Genomic DNA, 24,074 nt, shown 5'->3' on the forward strand with positions numbered 1-24,074 from the left:
CAGAAGCAAGACCAAGCGTGCTTTAAACAGTACCTTGTCCACTGCAGACACCTTGGCTCCTTTATCCAGTAGCAGTTCCACGATCTCTATGCTCCTCATTTTCGTTGCTTTGATAAGCGGCGTCTCTCCCTCCTAAAACCCAAACAAACACAATCACTCAATTAACTTTACAATGATTTCCCTTCAGAACTTCAGAACCACATCACCTTCATATGCAGCAGACTATTTATTACATTACACACTGTTAAATTTCACAGCTTGGCTAAATCAATACGGGACTAATAATGTACAAAGCACAAAATAATCTATGCCTGAGGTTATTTGTTATCAGAGAGATGCAGCATGAACTCAGAGCAAAGGTCAGGCCACATATAAAAAGATTGAGGGGTAAAGTTGTGAAATAAAGTATTATACAGTCTTGAGAAACCCCTCATTTCTTAATATTTGCTTGGACAGTCTGAAATAGGTGTAGCGATTTCTCGAGTCATGTCCAAACATATATGGATACAGAGTATATAAAGTATAGAAGAGTTTGCGTAATTCTAACAAGCATAAAATATTTGGTGTGACCACCATTATTCTTCAAAACAGCCTGAACTCTCTTGTGTAAGCTTACTTTTAATTTCTTTAATTTCTTTCTGTTACTGTTAGAGCGTAGTATTTTTGTTTGTTTGGATTGGTGTTTTTTTTTTTTCTATTTATTTATTTATTTATTTATTTATTTTATTTTATTTTATTTATTTTTTTATTTTATTATTAAAAAAAAATAAAAAAGGAAAAAAATAATAATAATAATAATTTCTTTAGGTAGTATTCAGCTGTAGCTCTCCAGGCGTCTTAAAGGTCATTTAAAGCTCTTCTTTGGATGTTGGCTGCCTTGTTATTTTGTTCTCTGTTAAGATGATCCCACACTGCTTTAACAATGTTGAGGTTCGGGCTCTGGGCAGGCCAAATGCATTTCTCTGTTCCTTGCTGGATTTGTTCCCATTTGTTAGGAGATTACTTTACTGTACACCTCATGCTCCACTTGTTCAGTTTCTTTGTTTATTTATTTACTTATTTTTATTTTGCACACCTGAGATATGCTAAGTTTTTCAGCTCTCTGGAATCACCTACAATTTTATGTTTGTGTAAACTGTGTTATTGTTGAGATTTTATACAGATAAAACTAAAATAAAAAACAGAACAAGTAGTTTGTTTTTTGCAGTAGGCTTATTGTAAGAAAATGCCTGAAGATACAATTTAAAATTGGGTCTTTGCTAAACTGCCTCATGTGTAGACATAACACTGTGTAGACAATGTGTTATGTGTAGACACAACACCGGTTCATCCTTGACTTAGGTGTCTTTTTTTGACCGGTTTCTTGAATGACTCATAGATCAGTGGCTTAAACAAAAACAATGCCTCTGAAAATGCTGTGGTACAATGACTGGACTAAAAATGAGTGAGAAAGCAGCCAGTGTACAAAGACAGACTCTTAAAAATGTTTTCCAGGCTTTCTAAAGGTTTTTCAAAATGAAAGAATTCCTCTGGAAGCAAAATATAAAGATATCACGGTGACTTTTGCACAGTATTGTATAAATCTAAGGTTTATTTTTATTTATTGTTATCCTCACCATTTGTTTAGTGAAATCCAGTTATAAAAGTGTTGCTATTTAGAAAACGCTCTGTAAAAGTGAAGGTTACAGCCTTCCAGATAATAATTTGTCCTCTCTGAACCTTGTGTGGAAACATATTTGCTGTTGTTGTCTCTGAATAATGGCCAAAATAAAAAAGAACAATGAATCAACACCACACATTTAAAAATAAATAAATAAATACAATTATATATAAATACCAATACCATGTTTTAAAATTTGATTTTCTGGAGGTTTTAAATTGCAACATAATCAAGAAATCAAATTAAAGAAGTTCAAAGGTCAAGAAAGATACCTTGGTGGCGCTCTCGGTGTCAGGGTTGCACTGCAGAATGTCTCTCACCATGGTAGCATTACCTTTCTCCACTGCCCAGTAGAGGGCAGTCTTTCCATCCTGATGAAAAATAAAAGCTTTTTTTTGTACTAACAACAACAAATTGCATTAACAAAACCCCAAATAAAATAAAATATATATGGTTTAATATGCATAGCTGGGAATGCAGCATATTATGCTGTACTGTGCATATTTTTATGCACATTAAGGTAGGTCTATGCAACAACAACAAGAAATATCTGTAATTCTAACCCATGGGGAAAAGTTCACTTTACTGAGAAACAACAGGGATAAGTAAACAGTACTGATCAGTAGGGTGACATTTTACACCGAGCACATGAGAGGGCAGAAGGAGAGGAGCTTCTACCTGGCCCCTGGCGTCAATATCAGCATATTTGTTCAACAGAGCTCGCACTATCTCCACATGACCTCCTCTAACTGCTCCTATCAGCATTGTTTCCCCACTCTGCAAGAGAGAAACCAGAGAAAACCAAACAGAGAAAAGTGAGTTGTATTTTATTTCCATTGTATTTCATATCAGCCACTGCTGCTGCTACTGTCAAACATCTCACCCTGTCTGGAACATTGACGTAGGTTCCGGCGTCAAGCAGGTCCTGCACAATTTCTGTGTGTCCCTCCTTGGCAGCGATGGTAAGGGCTGTGTTGTGGTCTTTGTCTGTCTTGTTAACGTTTGGGTTCCTCTTCAGCAGCTCTTTGACGACCTCTGTGTAGCCGCCTTTCACGGCTACGATTAGAGCCGTCATTGAGTTCTGTGAAGCCAAGGAAAGAGGCATATTTAGACATCATTCGAACCCCTTTTTGCTATTCATTCCTATTATCAAACAAAAAATGTGCAGTTATCGGTAAAGATCATCCTTTCCCGCATGCCTGTTTATTTCAGGAGCTTTAAGAGACAATACACCCTTCTGTCAATGAACAATCTAGCTTAAAGAGCCTAATAACTCGGGTTTTGCAAACTCCACAGTCTCTTAGTCACTGCCTTTTAAACTGCTCTGTAACATTAGCTATGACAGTTCCATCCGATTACTGATGCAGCACGTAAAAAAAGCACATCATTCACTTTGTATTAGCATAGATGCAACATGACTTGAAGCAGCACAGATGCACTACATTGCAGAAATCATTGGGGGGGGGGGTTAAGATTGTGTTTTGTTCGTGTGGAAATAAAATAAATAATGTTGCTACTCAAACATTCCAGACACAAAATAATTAAGAACACTATTTTTATTAATAATAAAAGTGACTTTGCCGAAACCTTTAGTGGCATCATCACAACTAATGCCAAATGAAGTTCTTGAGTACTTACATCTGTGTGGAGTAGTCCTTGAAATAAATGACAGCACTGTCTTGTTTATAGTTATGTGAACTACAGCTGAGGTGCTGCCTAATGTACAGCTTGACTCAGAATCAAAATAATTTACACAGAAAGGAAAACACTCCCTTTGACACAGTGTGTCCATTTTTATATGAAACGATTAGCATCACTGCTGAATGCTACTGACAGTCTACTTACTGCTCCTTCCTGGTCTACATCAGCTCCATTGGCCAAGAGGTGCATCACACAGTCATAGTGGCCCTTCCGGGCTGCCCAGATCAAAGGAGTGGTGCCATACTACAAATAAAAAATGACAGAGTGCAAGAGATGATTCAATCAACAACCTAGAGATTGATTAATCATGAAGGAAGGGCAATGAATATAGCCCCAGGACAGAGGAAAAGCACTTGGGGAATAAGAATGTTCTTTTAGACCGAGCCCTAACCACAAAGCACATCTTATGTGGGATTTAAAGCAAGTAAATAATGAGCATCTGTCAGTATGTAGTTACCTTGTCTGAGCAATTGACCTTGGCTCCGTGCTCCAGCAGGAGACGGACAATCTCTGCGTGGCCTCGACCTGCCGCCCAGATAATGGGGTAGACGCTGTACTGTTGGGGCAGAGGACAGCCGTGTAGTCATGCTGACAGTAACTAATGATCAGTGTTAAGCCCGCGGTCATACAAATGCTTCAAGCTGTAAAAGCAGATGATGGGGAGAGGCAAAGCACTGCGGTGCTTACCCCTTTTTTATCTTTAATTCTCAAATTTACTGACTTTTACCACTTATTTAAAATGAGACATTTCTCTCTATTTCCCTGCATTTACACAGAGTTTAAAATCATAACAAACAAACCAAATAATGTCTTTATTCAGATTATCAGATCACAGATGCCCAAAGATTTCAGAAGACACAGATAACATACAAATAACAATGCTGTGTTGAGTTTTTATACCTGTCCAGTGATGTTAGGGTTGGATCCTTTTTCCAAAAGCAGCTGGGCCACATCTGTACGACCTTTATAGGCTGCCCACATGAGAGCAGTCCAGCCTCCCTAAGTAGAAAACACAGATAATCTAGTTCAGCTAGTGAGGAGTTTAAGTGTACACGATCAGAAAACAGCAACACACACAACACATGTAATATTCAGTTTATTTTATTATAATAAAGAGGAAGACAAACAACAGTACTGACCTTACATGCTAGTACAGATCTAGACAGATTTTGTGGTTGGAAAATGTGCTATTTAAAGATGACGTGACCCAGTAAGTGAAGTATCACACAGTGTCGTTTATTATGATCCCACTGTGATGACTGACTGTGATCTCTCCTACGCAGCTTAGACACACCATGAACGCCAATGAGTCAGCCCACCTCCTGACTCATTGCCATGGAGTTGCAGAGGCCAAGGATTTATAATGTACATGTCTGGTACATAATGCGAAAGCAAATGTATCCTTTGATACACGGTGATACATAAAGACTGTTAGTTTTCACTATCCTTACTGTGTTTTTTAACATTTCTCCCAGGATTTCAGCCCAGTTAGGAACAACATGTAGATCATATTTCCTAAGCATTGCTTTTAATCTTATTAATACAGAAAAAAGCTTCTATAGTTTGGTTACTGTCGAGTCTTTGCCTCTGACGAAGTAACTAAATCATATCACTGCCCCATGCAAAGACAACCAGAGCCCAGTAAATGGGATTACTACTAGAAAGGAGCCATCAGACAGAAAGTAATTTAATTTTAGGTCGATTTCCAAGCTAATGCATTACTCTGTTCAACCAGCACTGGAACTGTCACATCAAACAGAAAGCATTAATAAATATAAAAAGGAATATATACCATTTCAGTAAATTCATAAGACTGATTTGAGGTCTTTTTCTTTTCTGTTGTTAAGCTATCTAGCCTTTTTTTTTTTAATATTATCGTAAATTAAGTCATTTTGGTTGTGCTTGGAGCTTGTTCCAGCTCAGCAATATACCCCAAATACATTTAAGACTTTATTTGGTAACACTGATTGAAAGTAAGGGGAATTAGTGAGGAGCTAAAGCAAAACAAAAGGCTATTGGCCAATACGTAACAGGTGTTGGATCACGTTTCACCCACAAGGCTAGCTAGATGTTGGGAGCCCAGTTTTCTAGCCAAATTTCATTTTTGCTCCTTTGTATTTGTAGTATAGTAAACACAAACTTTACATATTTTAAATGAGGAAAAATTTCACACCGTCTACATTCTCACCATGTCTCTGTGCTCAAGGTTAGCATTGTTCTCCAGCAAGTCCCTCACCACCTCGATGTGTCCCTCCTTAGCTGCCGAGATCAGCGCCGTCCAGCAGTCCTGTACACAGACACTACCTGTTACTTTGAGAACTCCCATTCTCTAAATCCAGTTGACAGAGCATCTGTCAGAGCAATAAATGGGACGCTCGAGGATGGTTAGAAAAAAAAAAAAGAAAACCGCACCTACCAGCTGGTCGTACCAGGTGCTCATGGGAACGCGGTGTCGCATCGAGAGACAAAGGTGTCACAGAGCGCGAGTGTGAGACACGGACAGAACTACGAAATGGAAAACTTCCTCTCTCTTCTTTGACTTTGAGTGCGCCATGTGTAATAATAGGTTACATTACGTGAGATGTTAATAAGTGGTGTGAGAGCAATGCATGCGTGCGTCGAAGTAGGAGGCTGCATGCGTGCGTGAGTGTGTGCTGGGATCTGAAGTCGCAGGGTGTTGGCTAGTGAGTGGATCCTGTCATTTACTCAAATGAGCGAAGGTAAAAGTATGTAATAAGCTGTCATTATGGCTCATGACGGATCATAACAGCTGAGGGCTAAGCCCGAATGTGGTGAGTTCAGCAAGATGGAACATCAAGGCCACTAGTTATGTCTTCTTTGTCAAGTGGATGATGTGGTTTAAATGACCGCACTGTTTTTCACCTGTCCCTCCATTCTGCGTACATTGCGTTTACTCATGTTTGGGGCTGTGCTCTTTATTAAGAGATGACACGTGCGTGTGCATTTGAAAACTTACAATATCGTCCAAGTTAACGTTGGCTCCTCTCTTAATGAGCTCCTGCACTATTTCCAGACTGCCCTGCTCTGCTGCCACCATGAGGGGAGTCTGTCCATTCTGAAACAAGGAGACGCGGAGTACAGGTGGTTGATTATCCAATACAAATGAAATAAGACGTCACTGGAACAAAATGACAGATAGGTCCAACGATTTTATGACTTCATGTACAGTAACATAACTGATTACTGTCCCATACAAGTCTACACGCTGCTTGATATTTTCCACATTAAGGGAGAGGTCTGGAATTGTCTCAATTTTTCTTTGTCAACAAATTCATATAAAGCCTAAAATTACAAAATCTGCTCTACTCGGGTACCAGACTGTCTGTCGCCGCACAATTTTATTTCTTTAATCTTTTAACAACCTGCTATGTGCTCTATTTTTTTGGTAAATGCTCCTAAATGTAACTCGGGACTCATTTGCAGGAAATTTAACACTTTGTGGTAATTACAGCAACAGCAAGAGGGTGTCTATACAAGCACTGTGCATAAACTACAGCACCTATATAGACAAACATGGAAACAAACAGCAATGTGCAACAATCAGATTTTGGCTACATGAAAATACTTATTAGTAGTAGGATCGGTTCAGTTTTGGAGTTCTGGTCTTTTTGTAGGATTTCTTGACAAAATATCATCTCACTGGCATTATCCTTTAAGATTGCATATGTTGCAAATACAGGAATCAGGCTACTTACAGCTGCTACAATCGTACAGTGTACAGTACACATAGTGTGGAGATACTGCATTACCTTTTAATGGCCTCGGATGTTTATATTCCCTTCTAAGCTCTATCCCTCTGTGTCTTTCAGGGTATACTGCAATAACGTCCTATGAGTACTAAGTGCACATAATAAACAATTTCTTTACTGTTGTAAAACAGTAGCTGACCTTTTAATTGCAGCGACAAGAGATATCTAAAATGTTATCTAAAATAATTAAGAACGCAAAAGATAATAACATAATAATGTTTTATGAGTACTATATCTTCATCCATCCATTCATTTTCTTAGCTACTAGCTGGAGCCAATCCAAGCTGATTTTGGGTGAGAGATAGGAAACAGCCTGGAGAGGTCACCAGTCCTTCATAAGGCAAGCACAAACAACCATTCATATTCTCACCTAAAGCCAAGAATCACCAATTAACCTAACAAGTATGTTTTTGAACAGGAAGAGGACACAAACTCCACACAGAAGGATTTCAGTTTTCCTACATAACACCAACTAAAGTTATTTTAAAGAGCCTTTAATTACTGCTTATTCTTCCCTGAACTTCTAGAGCCAACATTAAGGCTGCTGTGATGTGGCTTACATCACTCCTGCTGTCCACATCCGTGAACATGTCCAAATGCGCTTTGATGGCAGCCAGGTTCTCCTCGTCCACATAGCTGAACAGACTCTGGACAGCCAGAGAGGTCATCTTTAGGGACGTGCTGGTATCCATGGTTGACAGCTAACCAGCTATACACCCCTGCAGAATGAGAGCAAAAGCAGCATTCACAATGAGCTAAAGAGCACAACAATAGCTTTGTGGCCTGTGCAGCTAAATATAAAGCACTTCTAAGAGACAAACAAGAAGTTAAAATCGTGACCGGGAAGCGGTGTGGTGTGCCTTTGAAGTGATGCAGTGGAATAAATCACCACTGTCCAAACCCCAACTTGCATGCATAAGCTCTCCCATACAAACAATAACAATACAGCAGAAACTAGATGGTGTACACATTAAAGTATAATATTTAAGAAACACACATATAAAAAGTGTGTGTTCGACATGTTGCAATATCCACTCTAATGCAACTATATGCGTGCATTTCAGAGGTCATTACAAATCTTTTAATATCATGTTAAAGTATCATTATAACCATACTTACAATTCTATTAAACAAGCTTATTACACAGGGATGAGCAGGGGCTGTTAGTTCTCTTCAGTTTCGTTCAGTCTGTCTGCTGAGGCTGAAAACACTGACTGAAATTTGTCCACTCAGTATAATGAAGGCTGAGCAATCACAAAGCTCTGCTCAAGATAGTTAACCAAGCCATCAAATACCAATGAAGACAAACAATAGCCTTTAAACTTTGACTCTCTGATGTAATAAGGGCTAGGACAATCGGTGCACTCGACTGTTTGCTCCAATTATATCAGAGCCAGCCTTTTCTACCCTCCTCCACTTCCTGAAATTGGACATTGCGGAACTTTTGTACACAAGAAAAAAGCAGAGTTCTCCCTAAAAGTACTTTAGCACCGATAGGAAAAAAGCAGTAAGACGCAGTGACTATATGACAAATCAATGCACATAACCCACTGGAGCGAGATTATCTATAATTGGAGTGAACCATTCTCAAGAATTATCCTAAACCCAGAGACAAGCATGTTTCTAAATTTACTGAGTCATTTTAAGCCTTTTTACCTTAACTGGACGGCCAAGGTTTGTTTTTTTCTTTGACACTTTAACTACTGGGTATTGACTTACTCTATATTTAGAAAGGATATTCCCAGTTTAAGATAAAATTGCACAAAACTCCCAGAAATGTATTGTATAATACATCTGGACAAGAAAAAGCCCCTAAAATATGTTTTCTTTTGAAAGGGGTTTTTACAGGAATTAGGGATTCAGCCAATCGATAAAAGCACTCATTAATCATTCATCAAGTTGGGCTCTTTCCTAATGGTCAGACCTACTTCCTGCCACAGTAACAAAGAATTAATCAGCTCCATTCATTGCTTGTAAGTTGCCCTGGCAATGGGCTTTATATACGGCTCAATATTTCACCATAATCCTTCAGACAAGCAGCTCAAGCTCAGGTCAATAAACACTCAAATGTCACATGCCTCTTGGGCTGTCAGTACAAAGGCCTGGCAGTTTACTCAAATGCAGAGTAACCAATCAATGCAAATATTTAACCTTTTTTTTCTGAATTCTTTATATTTTCAGTCAGGGATCGCCTGGTAACCATTTGCCCATATTAGACAGTGCCAGGAAGAGGTGAGAAAAAAATCCTTTGTTTACAGTCAAAGCAATTGGAGCCTGTTGACACACCCTCCCCAGCTTCTTGCCTCTCAGCATAATGGGTGGACAAATACACCCAAGAACCAATCAGTAAACATTAAGCGCTCTCTCCCTGTTCAGCAGTGATCAGAGTGGAGCTCAGTCGCATCTTTTTCACAAAACACATGCACACTAAAGCTCAGAGACAATAAACCAGTAAAAAAGAAAGAAAGAAAAAACATCAAAAATAAGCTGCTGGAGAAAGAAGGGAAAATAAGACCTACAATCTCCAGAAAACATTACTACAAAAGAAACTCTTACCTTCGTGAAGGGTAAAACTGGCAGTGGTTCTCTGCTCAGCTGCACACAGTTTCAACAAGCACTGCCAGGCTCAGGCTCAGCATCCCCCCCTTTTTACAAACAGCTGAATATTAGATGAGGGGGCTGGCCTACGCCCATCCTCACCCAACACAATAGAGGCACACGACCAGATATTCATTCATTACATGCAATGGCTTGGCACCGACTGATAAAGATAAAAGGCCAATTAGGATGTTTGGACTCATCTGTATGACTTAATTTTACAGATAATGCAATAAAGTAGCATGGGAGCTGTCACTTTAGTATCACTATAATCACAGTGTTTACAATGACTCAGGTGCTGATCAATTAAAATTAAATATTAAACTAACCCTTTGAATCACCCAACAATATAGTAGAAAACCAAACAATTTACTGTTATTAATGAAAATGAACACAGTTCTTGTGAAAGTGAATTAGTGCTATAAAAATGATCTACACACAGGATTCTGGATACAAAAATAAAGAAAAACAAAGGATTACCAAATAAATCAGTCGATCACTGCAAGTTATTTTCTAACCCATTCTTAAATGTGACAATTTATCAAATAAATTGTGTTGCCGCCCTGACAAAACAAGAAACTGGCTTTAGAAGTTCGGTTTTCTGGCATTTTAATGTCCAAAAGTCAAATCGACCAAGAAAATAATAAATTCTAAATCAGTAATGAAAACACTTGTTACTTGCAACCCAATTCTCTTTGTTTCCAGCTGGAAAACTGACATAAACATGACATTTATAGTGTTTATGTAAAAACACAGAGCACTAGCTAACATCACAAACCATCAAATAAAACTCCACGTCAGCTGTTTGGTTATCTGAACGCATTCAAATGTTAGAAGGGAACTAAGCAACACTGGATAGGGTCTCTAAATTTAACCTGTCAGCTTTTTATGACCAGTCATGTGGGTATGAAACTGCTGAGGATTCAGTTCCCTTATGCATACCAGGGTCTGCTAATGTCATATGGATAAGCAAAAACTGTCTCATGTTTTTGATACACACAGAGTCTTAAACTGCTTGGCTGTGGGCTTTGCAACGTGCACAAAGTTCATGGACACAACAAACTGACAGGCAAAACACCGTATCAACATCGTGCCATTTAAACGATGTTGATACGGTGTATAATATAAAGTCACCAAGTCTATGGTGCGTTCACTGCTCTGACCCCCATGACTCTTAAAAAAAGAACATCTGTATGACGCGCATATAATCACATGGCTTTAAATGAGACGAGGCGAAGAAAAGTTTAGAACTAGTGTGGCTCGGTTATTCCGGTGTCTTGACAAAGGTCTTTTGCAAACACGATATTGCAAACACAGCAGCGACTTCCCGTTCACTATCACTAGGAAGCAACTTGAAAACACAAGCTAGCCAAACCTGGAAACGGGCTAACAGGCTAGCGTTAGCTTTCCAACAGGTCCCTACATTTTTATTTATTTATTTTTATCTCCTCTAAAAAGCTGGAGAAAAGTACACCAACAATTTTTTAAAGTAGTCTTACCTACGCTGGGTTGCTCTGTATTTTAATTCCGGTCCAGATAATCCAGTCACAAGGTCTTCGTTTTTTAAGCCATAATATCTTTGCTTCTATTTGACAGAGGAGCCTCGACCTGCTACAGTAAGACTCCACCTCCTCGCACCCAAGAGTACAGCAGGGTAACATGTGGCAAGAAAACTAACAGGGGGGAAAAAGCGGGGAGGTGGGATTTGTTTTTACTGTACGACATTAATTTTACAGTTTTAACAGTAACTTTATAGGTTCTGAGTTTAAAAACACAACAAAATATTTTTCTGAATTCAACAAGTAGTTAAAATAAGCTTTAAGCACAAAGCTTACATGCTGTGCGTTGCTTTTAGGCAATTCTGTTGATATAAAGCAAAATATTTAGCTTTTTCTTTGGTCGCCTATTAAAGTATAATATAAATGCTGAACCTGAGTAAAGCATCTGGATACTCCCCCCAATTTGTACTCAATTCCCATTATGATGTGCATGGAGCAGTAGATGGATAATCTAATGATGATGGCAATTTTGTTACACTACAAAGCAGAAAATAAGGCCAAGTCCTTTTGTTTGCCCCATTTTTTTTTTTGACTTCGGGAGGATGAAGGATATATCCACACAAGTCAAGTATTGTTTAAAAAAAAAAAAAAAAGAGAGACAAAAATCAATAAAAGATAAAAACCCAATTGATAAATATATTTTAATGATTCTACTCGTGTTTCTCTTTAACATGCAAGAATCTTAACCTCCTAAGACCTGAACTCTTCCACGACATGCTTTTTTAATTTCTCTTTGATATTTGGTCACATTGGGGCCCAATGAATGTAAAAACAAAGAATTTTTTTTACCTTATTTTTGTTTTTAAGAAAAAACTAATTTTGATAGAACAGTAGCAGTATAATGTTCTCGTAAGTGGATATTAGACCCTTGTAGAGCAAAATTGTGTATTTTGGTCTAAATAACCCATGATGTATGTGGACGGCAGGTCCTAGGAGGTTAATGTTATATGCACATGTGATATATGCAGCGAAAGCCCTTTTGTACTAGTGTTTGCATTCATTTAAAAACAAATTACTTCTTTTTTTTTTAACAGGACAAAAACAAATCATTTATGACATAATGGCAGTGTTAGTGTTTAAAAATAAGTTCTCTTTATTCCCCCACATAAATCAGAATTGTAATGTACTGTTATACAAATCTTTCAATAAATTTCCTTCTGACACAAAAATAACCAATATGTTCCACAGGCACGCACACGCACACACGCAGGCCCACTTATACACAAAAGAAAAAAAAACCAAAATGCGCCATTTATGATTTGGCACTTTGGACATATGGAGCAGTTTGCATTGATCTGCTGGTTTGGGTGGCCATGCAGTGCAATAATCGCTATGTTTTTGAACAATGACATCCCTTTCCCCTTGGGTGGGCCGCTCTCGCCTACACAGGGCCCAGGCTACAAATATAGTGAAGTCGAGTTCACATCAACATCAACGGGTCACATGAATACTGGTACACACACACAAAGTTATGGCAGGAAAATGCGAGTGTTATCTTAGTCTTAAAAACCAAAAAAAAAAAGAAAGAAAAATCCCCAACTCATCTCTGCTGCTTTGTTACTACTTTACAGGAAACGAATGCATCAGTTTAACTTAAATTATTGAGAATGATTTTTGGAAAAAGAAAAAAAAAGGAAGCATAATTTCAAAGTGATGTTGTGGGCTTTGAAATCCCAAGATTATATCTTGCTCTTACAGGTACATTTATGTGTCACTATTATTCAAAGAACAGCGAGGCGCCTTGTAAAAGGTCCTCTCTGCACCATGTTTTCATTAACTACATCATTCATTAATCCGATCTAATGATTTCAGAAAAATATCACAGCAGTCGCTGTTATAAGGTCCAACTGGGGGACTCTAGAAGGCTAATAAGGCGAGCCATGGACCAAAACAACATGAGGAAACAGGAACACCATACAGCAAATGCTGAAACATCCCCTAGGCTAACATTAAGTGCACACAATATGAAATAAGACCATTTACCACAACAGCTGGCTTATGTGTTTGAAATTTGTACAATACTATAAAGTCACGTACATATATAACTGTAACTGGTTTCTTTATGTGCTTTTATGCACTGTGCATGGACCATTTGACACTTTATTTCTAAGTCAGTGCGGTGATCTGATTAGATTTCTGTTGCGTTTGTAGGACTTAAGACAATTACTGCACAAATAACTCAAGAAGGATGTAAATTCTGTAGGAATTCTGTTAATTAAAATCATTTTGGAGACTTGTTTTAACAACTGAACACAGAGGAAACCTGTCATGAGACAAATATCAGCAGAAATTAAAAAAAAAATAAAAATTCTGAACCCCAAGTCAACAAGCCTTAAAAGGTATTCTAAGTTACCATAGGGTAAACAAACTCCCTTTGAAACACACATTTATCAGATGAGTCTTCTTTGCCCAACAAAAAAAAAAAAAAGCAGCAGATATGAAAAATATAAAAAGATATCCAGTTATTAAATCTTTTAGACTGGAGAGGAATGAGATCTGAATTCCACTTTGAGATTCTCTCTTTCAGGCATAGTCAAGTCATCCCACAAAAAACAAAAGAGCATTCAGAATGGATTTCAATTAGTGTCGTCACAAACATCTAAGTACAAAACACACACGATGTGAATTCTTCTGGAATAGAGATTAAAAAAAAAAAAGACATAGAAATCAAACAATATGTTGAGGATCCTAAGGCCTGTTTGAAATTGGCAGCTGATGATAAAGGTTATGTTTCTTTTACATGTACACGGTTTTCTGTTGCCACCTAACAGAGGCTTGTACCCAGACAATGACAAAAACCCTCCACATACTGCGCTTTAAATCTGTTTACCTTACATGAAACCACACTGGTGTAACTGCATTTAGGTTCCTGCAGCGTGCCATTCAAACTGTTATTTCACCTTTAAAGTACACAGAGGGTTTAAGGCAGCTTGGAGGTGTTCGTTTTCACTAATGTATTGTAAAGTAACCACTACCGCTCATTAGTTTACACCTTGGCCATTTCTTCACCTTGGTCTTGTATCCATGTCAGAAGTGTGATTGCTGTCAGCCTTGCTACTGGAAGTTTTTGCCAGGATGTAGACTTGTGTTTTCTGTCTGATAGGAGATATTTGGTTCTTTGTCAGGTAAACAGACTCAACACACTCCAGGTTTCAGTAGTTTATAGTTCGTCTCAGTGTTTCTGCTGCTGAAGGGGCGGCGCGTCACCGTCCCGACCCTCATGTGGTCTTTTCTTTCTGGTTGCAGTTGTTGTCTGTGCTGTTGTGATCTGTCTGGTTGTCCTTCTGGAGGTCGTCCTGCTGCTCTTTGGCCTGCCGGCGTTTCGACTTGACAGGTAGGGCCAGGACCACCAGCAGACATAGAAGATGTAACCCAAAGTACCAAGTCCTGCGAAAACATCGATGAGAGAGAATGTTGTTAACAAGACAACAGTAAACTGCATACTGCACATGTTTGACAACATGACTTTGTAGTAAACAAACAAGCCAGTTTAGCTTGCCTGCAGTCAGACCTTTCATCAACAGAAAACATCTGGCGCATCACAGACATAAAATACAAAAATGAAGACCCGGGACTGAAAAATGAGACAATCTTCTCCCAAAAGTCCAGCCCGGCTCTCCTCAGTTCCAGGATATTCATAGACTGCTACAAGACATGGCTCTACCAATTTTTTTGAGAAATGTTGCTGCCATCAAATTGAAAACAAACTAATATTTTTCTTAAAAATGGTACATTTTCTCAGTTTAAACATTTGATATGTTTTCTGTGGGTGGCTGTAGCTCAGGTGGCAGAGCAGGTCAGCCACTAATCAGAAGGTCGGTGGTTCGATCCCAGGCTCCCTCCTGGCTGCATGCCAAATATCCTTGGGCAAGATACTAACCCCATGTTTGCCTACTGGTGGTGGTCAGAGGGCCCGGTGGCGCCAGTGTTCAGCAGCCTCTGTCAGTGGCTACAATGTAGCTTGCAATCACGTGTGTGTGAATGGGTGAATGACTGAATGTAGTGTGAAGCGCTTTGGGGTCCTTAGGGACTGAGTAAAGCGCTATACAAATGCAGGCCATTTACCATTCTGTACTCTATTGTGAATAAATTATGGGTTTATGACATTTGCAGCTCAGTAATGTTTCTTAACATTGGTTGCCAACCAAGAAGACGAAGCTGTGAGCAAGGAGGGAGGGGGTGAGTGAGTGAGTGATTCGGTCATGCTAGGATTCAGCACAGGAGGGAGGGGGCGAGTAACTCAAATGTGCTGTTAGCATGCTAGCAGAGCGATGCTACTGTGAACCGAGGAGCTATTGTCTTGATGTGACTCAGGGTTTTTTCTTCCAGTTCAGAGCAGAAATGTTTTTGTTAAGAAACTGGCTGTTGTTTTTTTTCCCCCCACACAATTTTAATTATAAGCTAGATATATTTCTACTAATGAAATTAGTTTGCTAATAGCAACAGGGATGAGTCAGTGTGTCAGTTGGGCTTGTGAATCATGAGTCACGAGTCAGTAAAGTGATTCTCGAGTATTGAACGATTCATTCATGATTCGCACATCACTACTACAGTGTCTGTTCTTTACTGCCTGTCTAGCAGCTGTTGTTGATGTTTGGATCGTAATTTCTTTGCAGCAACTGGTCAATGTTAAGGTCACTTGTTTTATTTCCTCCTCATCCTCCAATCATAAAGCTGTCTCGTTAACCATTACCACCTGACAGGCTAATAAAAACATGTAAATTTCAACACTACGGGCAACGATTTCATTTACATTTTTAATACTACAACAATAATAAAGTTTAAGTTTGCTACAATACCACGGTAATCTCACACAACAGAATTGCTCGCAAAATGAATGTATTCTTTAAAATAAGAAAGGCTGACATTGTGTCTCCTACGCCACAGTGTATAAGAAGCTCATAGACGTACCTGTAGAACTTGAGTGAGGGTCCTACTGCAAGTAGCACAAATGGCGCCACTGTATAACTAATGGCCACCTGAGTCCATGCCCACGTGATCACATCATAGATGCCCTTGTATGAGTCAGACATCAGGAAGTACGGCCTGATGTTGTGCCTTACCTGAAAGAGAAAGTATTTTTCTTACTGCTCTAACAAGTTCAACTTGTCAATTTAAACATTTTAGGTAAATGAAGCTGTAAAGTTCGAATTATACTCTACCCACTCTTCCGTACGATAGACTAAAGTTGAGCTAACTGACCTAGTTCCAAAAATCTCCACATGACAGCAGGGATTACTGTCGGCTTCCACTCATTATCTGCCCATCTTTCTTTTGCGCCGTCTCTTTCTGTCCCTCGTAGATCTTAGGAGGAATCTATCTCTGAAACTGGCAAAGGCCAGAAGTTGGCATAACTAGGTCAATGCTCTGCTTGTCTTCCTTCAGATAAAGAAGGATACAGTCGCTGCAGAAACTCACAACTCACTGCCCCGCACACAAAATTGACCGTTTCTGCATTTTATCTCTTTTATCCAGAGATTTAATGCATTCCTAGTGTACTATCAGTCCACTGTCTCTGCATAAATCTCCTCCTGTCTCCTCTTTTGACATAACTGGAATGAAGATGTCTGGCTTTGCTGAGATTAGTGGTAATGGCCTCACGCTCAAAATGAGGTTCAAGTGGCACACTACTTCATTATTATCCACTTGCAATCCATTAAGTGATTTTGTTGTGTGTTCGTTGGTCTGTTAAGTAGCTGTGGTAAATCTATAGAGGTCTTAAAGTCTAGTATGGCGGTGGCAAACAAATCAATTTTTGTAGCAAAGTTTTTTGAAAGTAAGTAATATACAAATTCAGAAGGTTTTCATCAATTGAACAGTGTGCACTGCGTGTACTCACTGCACGTGCAGCCATGGTCATGCCGATGCCAGTAAGGAAGGTCAGATAGTAGCCAGGGTACACCCCGTGCCACATGGCTGACAGCAGGAAGGTGGCAGCAGTGGGGTTAATGGGACAGCGCTCGTAGCACACCCTGAGAAGAAAACATAATGCGTACATCTAGCGCTCAGTCCAAAAAAGTGGAGACCAATGAATCAAAATCTCATAAATGGGCAAAACTGTCTAATTTAAGTTCACTGCATCAAATACAAATGCTTCAGATTATAGGTTCTGTAAAATGTCTCCACATAAATGATGCAGGTATCAAGCAAACATTTTTGCTTATGTGTCAAGGACAATATACATGCACAACTTGTTCTCTCGCAAACTAAGAAAGCTACAGCATTATAACAGAAATGCTCTTACCTCTTAAGCCAAAGAGCTGTTTGAATGTTCCAATTGTCTAGGAACAACTTGAAACTGGTGGCGAACTGAAAACGAATACAGAAAAAAATATTCTTTCAGGCTTTACATAAAAAGGGGCTTTATCTGGATACAAAATAATAAAATGAGAACAAAGATCCAGACCTCAATGTCCAGAATTCTGAGATTTGATATCAGATCCCACCGTGGGGAGCCATCTTTGTTGTATCCGTTGAAGCCGAATCCGGCAGCATTGTTGATAGCATCAGCTGCGGGACAGAGGTACATGGGCTTCAGAGTAGAGCGACTACAGTAAAGAATGACAAGAGCTTCCCTCCCTGCAGTTTGTAAAGTAGTGACGGAAACAAATGGAGCCTTGGATGCGTTTGTCTAAAATTAAGCGCGACACCACTAGATCTTCACCACTAGATGGCACTGTTACCTCAAAAAATATCTTGAGGTTGCATTTCACATAGACAAGTTCAATTATAAAACTTAAAGAGGCAGTGGGGTTGAGCAATATGATCTTAGTAACACTTATAGACACACATTTCATCAGACTGTCCAGCTTATCACCAAATTTGAAAATTTGAATGCCAGTAGGCATAAGGTATTTCCTCCCTCTCCTGTCCCAGCTCTTCCTAACATTTTGTGCACGTTACACATGTTATTTAAAGACTGTTTCCTTTCCAGCATAAGGGAACCTCTGTATATACAGTGTTTATGCAAATGTTTAAAATCTGCATAAAATCAGAATATACAGATTTTATTTGTAAACATTCAAATGACAGATTCAAATCTCTGAATAACACATTTATGGGAGGAAATGTGTTATTCACTGATAAGAAAGCCAAGTCAAACTCACCGAGCGTCCAGACAAAGTAGTACTTTGGCCTCAGCGCCAGCATTGCCAAGTAAAGGTAGACAACCTGGAGATGGAAGGGTGTGGAGTTTACAAAGTCGTCGTCTATCGAGCGCTCCACTGGGAGTAGCTTGTAGAGGGACAGATAGACGGCCAGCGAGATAGCACAGGTACACAGCTTGGAGATGACATCATTCTGGACAAAGGTGGGAGACAATAAAAGCAATTAAGCAATCCAATTAAACTCGGTGCACTCTATTATATTCAAAAACGAACGCTGGCAACATGACGAGAGGTGATGTTATTCTACAGAAACCCGGTTAAGCTGATTTGAAGGTAAATCAAGTCCTTGAGAATCCTTTCATGTTTTATATTTAGCAACATCTGTTTTCACTTTGTTCCTTTCTTTTATGAAACACTTAAACACAAACGCTAATCTTGGACTGTCGTTAAATTATTAATGCATTATGCATCAAGAATATATAAAAAACCTTGAGGTTTCGATATTTGCGTCACAAATTCCCAGTAATGTCCCAGTTTCTGTCACGCAAATCAAAACCCTGTATATGTATGGCAATATATTATTCTTAGGACTGCTCCACTTTGGGCCTTTTATCGAAATGTGCAATTTTACATCACAGTTATGTGCATTCAAGATTCAAGATAGTACCTTCTGTCAAGTAAAAACTGCAATTTTGTATTGACCGTTAGGCTCATCTGCCTAACCAATCTAAATGGGACTTAACTGTGTCCACTAATGTGCTTTGTACCTTGGGCGAGGGTTCGGTTTGCTTGTACTTTCCATTCTCCTTGCCGTTGGCGTTCTCCTGGTGCCGCGGCTGGTAGCACGTTCCTTCAATGAAGGCCTTGTAGTCGTTGTAGGAGCAGGTTGGCCCTGCCAGGATCCCCATGAAGTTACAGTTGTAGCTCAAGTATTCCAACAAACTGGGCATACGACTTGAGGAGACAGGGATTGAACATTAGAAAATATTCATCCATTCATTACAGAAACCAGACCAAACATATATGAGTGACTAAACCCATGTTATAATGCCTTAGAGCAGTATTGTCCATATCGACTGAGAAGAAGTAGGATTTATTCGACTGAACGGTCCAAGCAAAGATGGAGAATCTCGACTGACCCTGGAGACTTTTTTTCTCCTAGTTTTTCCTATTTAAATTTCATCTGCTAGGTGAAGCACAGTCTGACTGCTTGAACATGCGGGATGTCCTTCCCAGCAGCCATTTCAGAGTAAGCGGCTGACTCAGAGTAGCCCAGCGAAGGATTGTGATGTCTAGGGCCTTAAAGCTACAATGAGTAGGTCTTCTAGTGATCACTATGTTTGCTCGGTTTTATAACCATCTAGGCTGGTTTGTGTAAGATTCACATGTAAAATATGTGTTATTCTTTGCTGTGCATTTTTTTCTATACTGTTCTTTTTATTGGCTAGTCTTTTCTAACCTTTTTGACAAATATAAACTACCTGCTTCTAAACAACTACTTTTACTTTTGTTTTTGCTGCATTATGGTCTCCAATAGGAATGACAAGAAGGGGGGGGGGTCAGGTATACAGCAGGATAGATGGAGGGGATAGGCATTCCCACAGTACAAGTCACCAGAGAGTAGTCAATGTGTTGTTTCCTAGATACAGAGTGCCTAACAACTGCTTGACAGCGCCAGAGAGACTGAAAGGGGAGGGCAGTGTGGCGATTGCCTATGCAGAAAGCAATAACGCCTTTATTAAAGAAAAGAGGATCATTGCTCTCAGACTGAATGCCAATTTAAAAATCACAGCAGCTTTTTAATTCCACATGATTCAGTGAACTCATCATTTGAAGCATCAAAAACATACCTGAGTCACATACCTGATAGCAAAGTATTTCTGACCGGGAGTCAGCTGCCCTTCTCGCTTGGTCAAACCTACAAATGTAGAGAGACACTTCAATGCCAACAGGTGACATGCATAACAGCTTCACAACACACACACACACACATGCATTATTTTAAGCTTGTTAAGGGTCACAAGCATTTTTCTAATACACTATGCTATTTTAGCTCTTTATTCTGTCAACAGGATATGGATTGAAATGGATTACGCTCCTGCCACAGCAGCTTAATACCATTTAAAACTATCAACAAAACATTTTGTACCATAGATTCTGCAGCGTTAATTGTACAAGTTAGCGTAGGTGCTACACAGGGCCTGACCAGGATGTATAACCTCACATCCTATGAGGCTGCCCTAAACTGCAAACTTTTGGACATCGCTTCACGGCTTTATCCAGAAAGTTGCAGGCGCGTAAATCCCCTTTTTATTTGTTTTTGTCCGCAGCCCTGGCCTTCCTCAATAACACAATTCCCTCTTCATTTATGCTCATCCGCCACTTTATTAGGAAAACCTGATTGACTGGTTCTTAAGGCAAATATCTAATCTACAGGAAAGGAACAGGAACTTGAGGTGACAATTCACATGGGATCACCATAATAGAAGACTGGAAAATACATTTCCTGGTCTTGATTTGCTTAAGCGCCACAGCCTACCTGAGTATTGTTGCTGACCCTGTGAGCACAGTACCCATCTTTTGATGGCTGGTAACATGCCATGATGCCACAAAGCTCAAGTCATCGCAAACCAGTTTCTTGGAAATGATGATGAGTTCAATGTACGCTCACAGAATAGGTATAGAATGGGTTCAGACCACCATCATGTTGGTAAGGAGACCACCTGTCTAACAGTGGAAATTAACTTATGCTCCATCAATCGCAGGCTGGTAAATTTTCCTTCCTGGCTGGCAGCATATAGCTGAGCGGGACACAACAATATCACTTGCTACAGGAACGATTTCTTTACAATATTAACGACCGTTACATGGAAATTTATGGCTCACACACACCTGATCCTCTGTTACCTGATCCTAAACCCAACACACTCTTCTTTTTTTTTTTTTTAATATTCATTCTTACATTCTCATCTCTCTATTCAGTGCTTGTTTTTTAAGATACCCGTCACCCCTTGTCCCCATTTCTCATTCATTAAGCTATTATGTTGTTTAAAAATTCAATACAATATCAATCACAGCTGAGTTAGCAGAGGACAGTGAGCGACGGAGAGCAAAAGCAAAGGGTGTAAAGAAAAGATGATGCAACAGAGCAAACAGGGTGTTGTGTGTGCATAACCTCATCGCCTAACACTGGCTGTTCCACTTTGCAGTCTGCTCTTTGTTATGAAGACCAGTGGCTATGCAATTCATTATACTATGAGATTATATGCCTGTTGTGCAAGCTAATATTTAGTTAAACTTTCCTGTTCCTCGGGCCACAATTTAACCCTCTGACTCAATTTAAAACTCAAATTAAATATTGACCTCTGAGACTGTAAACTGTGCCATCGACACATGTATTCTAACAAAGGGAGACAATAAATATTGGGCAGGTAATCAGGATGCGGCACTTCGTTCATGGCCACTACTATCTCACTTATTAGACCAGGGGTGTCAAAAATCATTTAATTCATGGGCCATTTTATCTCAGTGGACTGGACTTAACAGCGTTACTGAATAGCTACCAAGAGTAAAAGACATCCAAATTTTTAAGCCGTATGTAAAGAATTTTGTGAAAATGTTTGCAAAAACTTAAAATAAAAACATGCTGGTACAGCTCCTTGGCTTAACCAGCTCAGTTCATTGTTGCATTGCAGGCCATGGGAAATGCGTTGTCAGTAAGAAGTTCTGTAAAAGTGATGATGATTCAAAACTCTGGTTGCCCAACCTGTTCATTTTGTCCATGCCACTCACATGTTACATCTTGTTCTTAATGATTTGGCTTCCTACAAAATACAGTGAAATCTCCAGAAAACATGTACTCCTGTGAGACTTTGCAAAATCATCCAGTGACACCAATGCATTTGGCATAATTGCAAAGAGAAGCAGTTAAAATCCTTATATCACACTATTCAAGTAAACATCATCCAAATTGTCATTAGATTGATGACTGTGTTCAGTCAGTACACTGAGGTGACTTAAACCACCAAGTGGGCGCTAAACAGCTGTGAGTACCTCTCTGATACTCGGTTAGGTGTTCCTATTTTAAACATGATTTCACTTCTGGATCTTTATTTACTCCTCATTGGCACATGTGGTGTTTCAATTATATCAGCAAAGTCTCTATTTGTTCCAGGAGCGGAGGGAGAGTCAAATGCAGGTCAGCCACAGGAAGACAAATTGGACTTTTGCACGTCCACTAAAGTTGTGTTACCTTAAAAAAAAAACAAAGAAATAATCACAGGCTCTGCAGTATGTCACAATGTAACACGGGGCTGTTCCATCACATGTCTTGTCTTGACTTGACTTTTTGGACAGCACAAAAGCACAAAGTCTAGTTTAATTAGATTTGAGATTAAAGAAAGTCTTAACGGTTGAGGAGGGGGAAAAAAAACAATGCAAAGTTGGTCATTGCTCCATTATATAACTATGTTTATGCTCTCCTTCTGGTTCAGTAGCCCACTGTAGGAACTGACAACTGGCTCAGAAATGTGGCCATCTGATCTGTTTTCACACTCCAAAGAGAATTGAACTGACATTTTCACTTCTGTCACATCTGCCACTTCTTTTTTTCAAAGTATGCACACAGACGCACGCACACTACACTGGAGACACACGGGCTTTAACGACACTTGTCCTTACCATCATGGATTTCAAATGCCATGCTGGTGATCTTCTGTGTGATAACCATCATGGGCCTAAAGACAGAGTAAACATTAAAAAAAAAAACAAACAGACCAAAAAACAAACACGCAGCACATTTAAGTCTCAGTGTTCTGACTTTAGGATACATACATTTCCTCATGCACTAAACCTTTGTCCTGAGTTTTCCTGCCTGGCTGCTATCCCGTATTCATTTAGCAACTATTGTTTGATATTTTATGTGGAATCTTCCAATAACAGTGCAAACACTGAGTGGTAGTATCTTCACAATGGCTAGTTTCCTCCAGGATAACGGCAGCCTTTATTAAACTTCCTGTTGTTGTTTTTTCTCCAGTTCTGTGCTGGTCAACCCTCCTGATCCCGACTTAATGATATTCTCTATCAGTGCGGGATATGTATAAGCCTGAACTCAGAAAAACACAGCTCCTCTCCTGATGCTTGCATCAGCACATTCTGGATTAATTTTATACATGAAAGCTGCTGGTGGCATGAAGTTGAGCTACAAACGGAAGAATAAGCCACAGGGTAGAGATTATTTGCTCTTTAAAGGCCAATTGGGTAAAAGTTGCAACTATGGGATGTTACTATGAGACTTAAGCCAATTATTTTTTTTATTTTTTATTTTTTATCTTGCACGTTTTACGGATAAATATGTAAATGAGGCTTTATTTACCTATAGTACTGTGCAAAAGTCTTGAGCCACATGTCATTTCTTTATATTTTGGTAAGAAGAGAAATAGTTGCAGAGATTCATGGAAATGCAGTATATAAATACAAACAGTTTGTATAATACTAACCAGCCTGAAAGTCGATATTTGATAAGACCACCTTTATTCTTTAATAAAACCTAAATTCTCTTAGGCAAGCTTTCTTGATAGGTTTTTTAGGCCTGCAACGTTTTGCCCTCCACTTGTCCACGCACACACTGACCACCATGCCAAAATATTTCAAGTTTTCAGCTAATAGCTCTTTAGGAATC

General features: G+C 39.3%; 2 protein-coding genes across 10 annotated transcripts in view; both read right to left on the reverse strand.

The window, feature by feature from the left end:
* kidins220a (kinase D-interacting substrate 220a) overlaps window positions 1-11,440 on the reverse strand; it is a 46,454-nt gene extending 35,014 nt beyond the window's left edge. For 2 of the 9 annotated variants that reach the window (XM_042228652.1, XM_005942342.2), the window contains exons 1-11: window positions 11,229-11,435; window positions 7,692-7,850; window positions 6,339-6,437; window positions 5,550-5,648; window positions 4,262-4,360; window positions 3,819-3,917; window positions 3,506-3,604; window positions 2,544-2,741; window positions 2,339-2,437; window positions 1,933-2,031; window positions 34-132 (exon numbers count right to left, since the gene is read on the reverse strand). In XM_042228652.1, the coding sequence (XP_042084586.1) occupies window positions 34-132; window positions 1,933-2,031; window positions 2,339-2,437; window positions 2,544-2,741; window positions 3,506-3,604; window positions 3,819-3,917; window positions 4,262-4,360; window positions 5,550-5,648; window positions 6,339-6,437; window positions 7,692-7,823 (1,122 nt within the window). In that variant the 5' untranslated portion in view covers window positions 7,824-7,850; window positions 11,229-11,435. The other 7 variants (XM_042228648.1, XM_042228650.1, XM_042228646.1 and 4 more) reach the window with 7 other exon arrangements.
* Window positions 11,441-12,357: 917 nt separating this feature from the next.
* Window positions 12,358-24,074, reverse strand: part of mboat2a (membrane bound O-acyltransferase domain containing 2a) — a 45,076-nt gene continuing 33,359 nt past the window's right edge. Inside the window, exons 5-13 of the mRNA XM_005942344.2 lie at window positions 23,075-23,130; window positions 20,258-20,312; window positions 19,162-19,348; window positions 18,395-18,587; window positions 17,695-17,798; window positions 17,533-17,597; window positions 17,128-17,260; window positions 16,200-16,351; window positions 12,358-14,675 (exon numbers count right to left, since the gene is read on the reverse strand). Of these exons, the coding sequence (XP_005942406.1) occupies window positions 14,507-14,675; window positions 16,200-16,351; window positions 17,128-17,260; window positions 17,533-17,597; window positions 17,695-17,798; window positions 18,395-18,587; window positions 19,162-19,348; window positions 20,258-20,312; window positions 23,075-23,130 (1,114 nt within the window). The 3' untranslated portion in view covers window positions 12,358-14,506. The remainder of the gene's footprint in view (window positions 14,676-16,199; window positions 16,352-17,127; window positions 17,261-17,532; window positions 17,598-17,694; window positions 17,799-18,394; window positions 18,588-19,161; window positions 19,349-20,257; window positions 20,313-23,074; window positions 23,131-24,074) is intronic.

Source organism: Haplochromis burtoni, unplaced genomic scaffold (assembly GCF_018398535.1).
Source record: "Haplochromis burtoni strain Fernald_Lab_line unplaced genomic scaffold, NCSU_Asbu1 Contig_338, whole genome shotgun sequence".
Lineage (NCBI taxonomy): Eukaryota > Metazoa > Chordata > Actinopteri > Cichliformes > Cichlidae > Haplochromis > Haplochromis burtoni.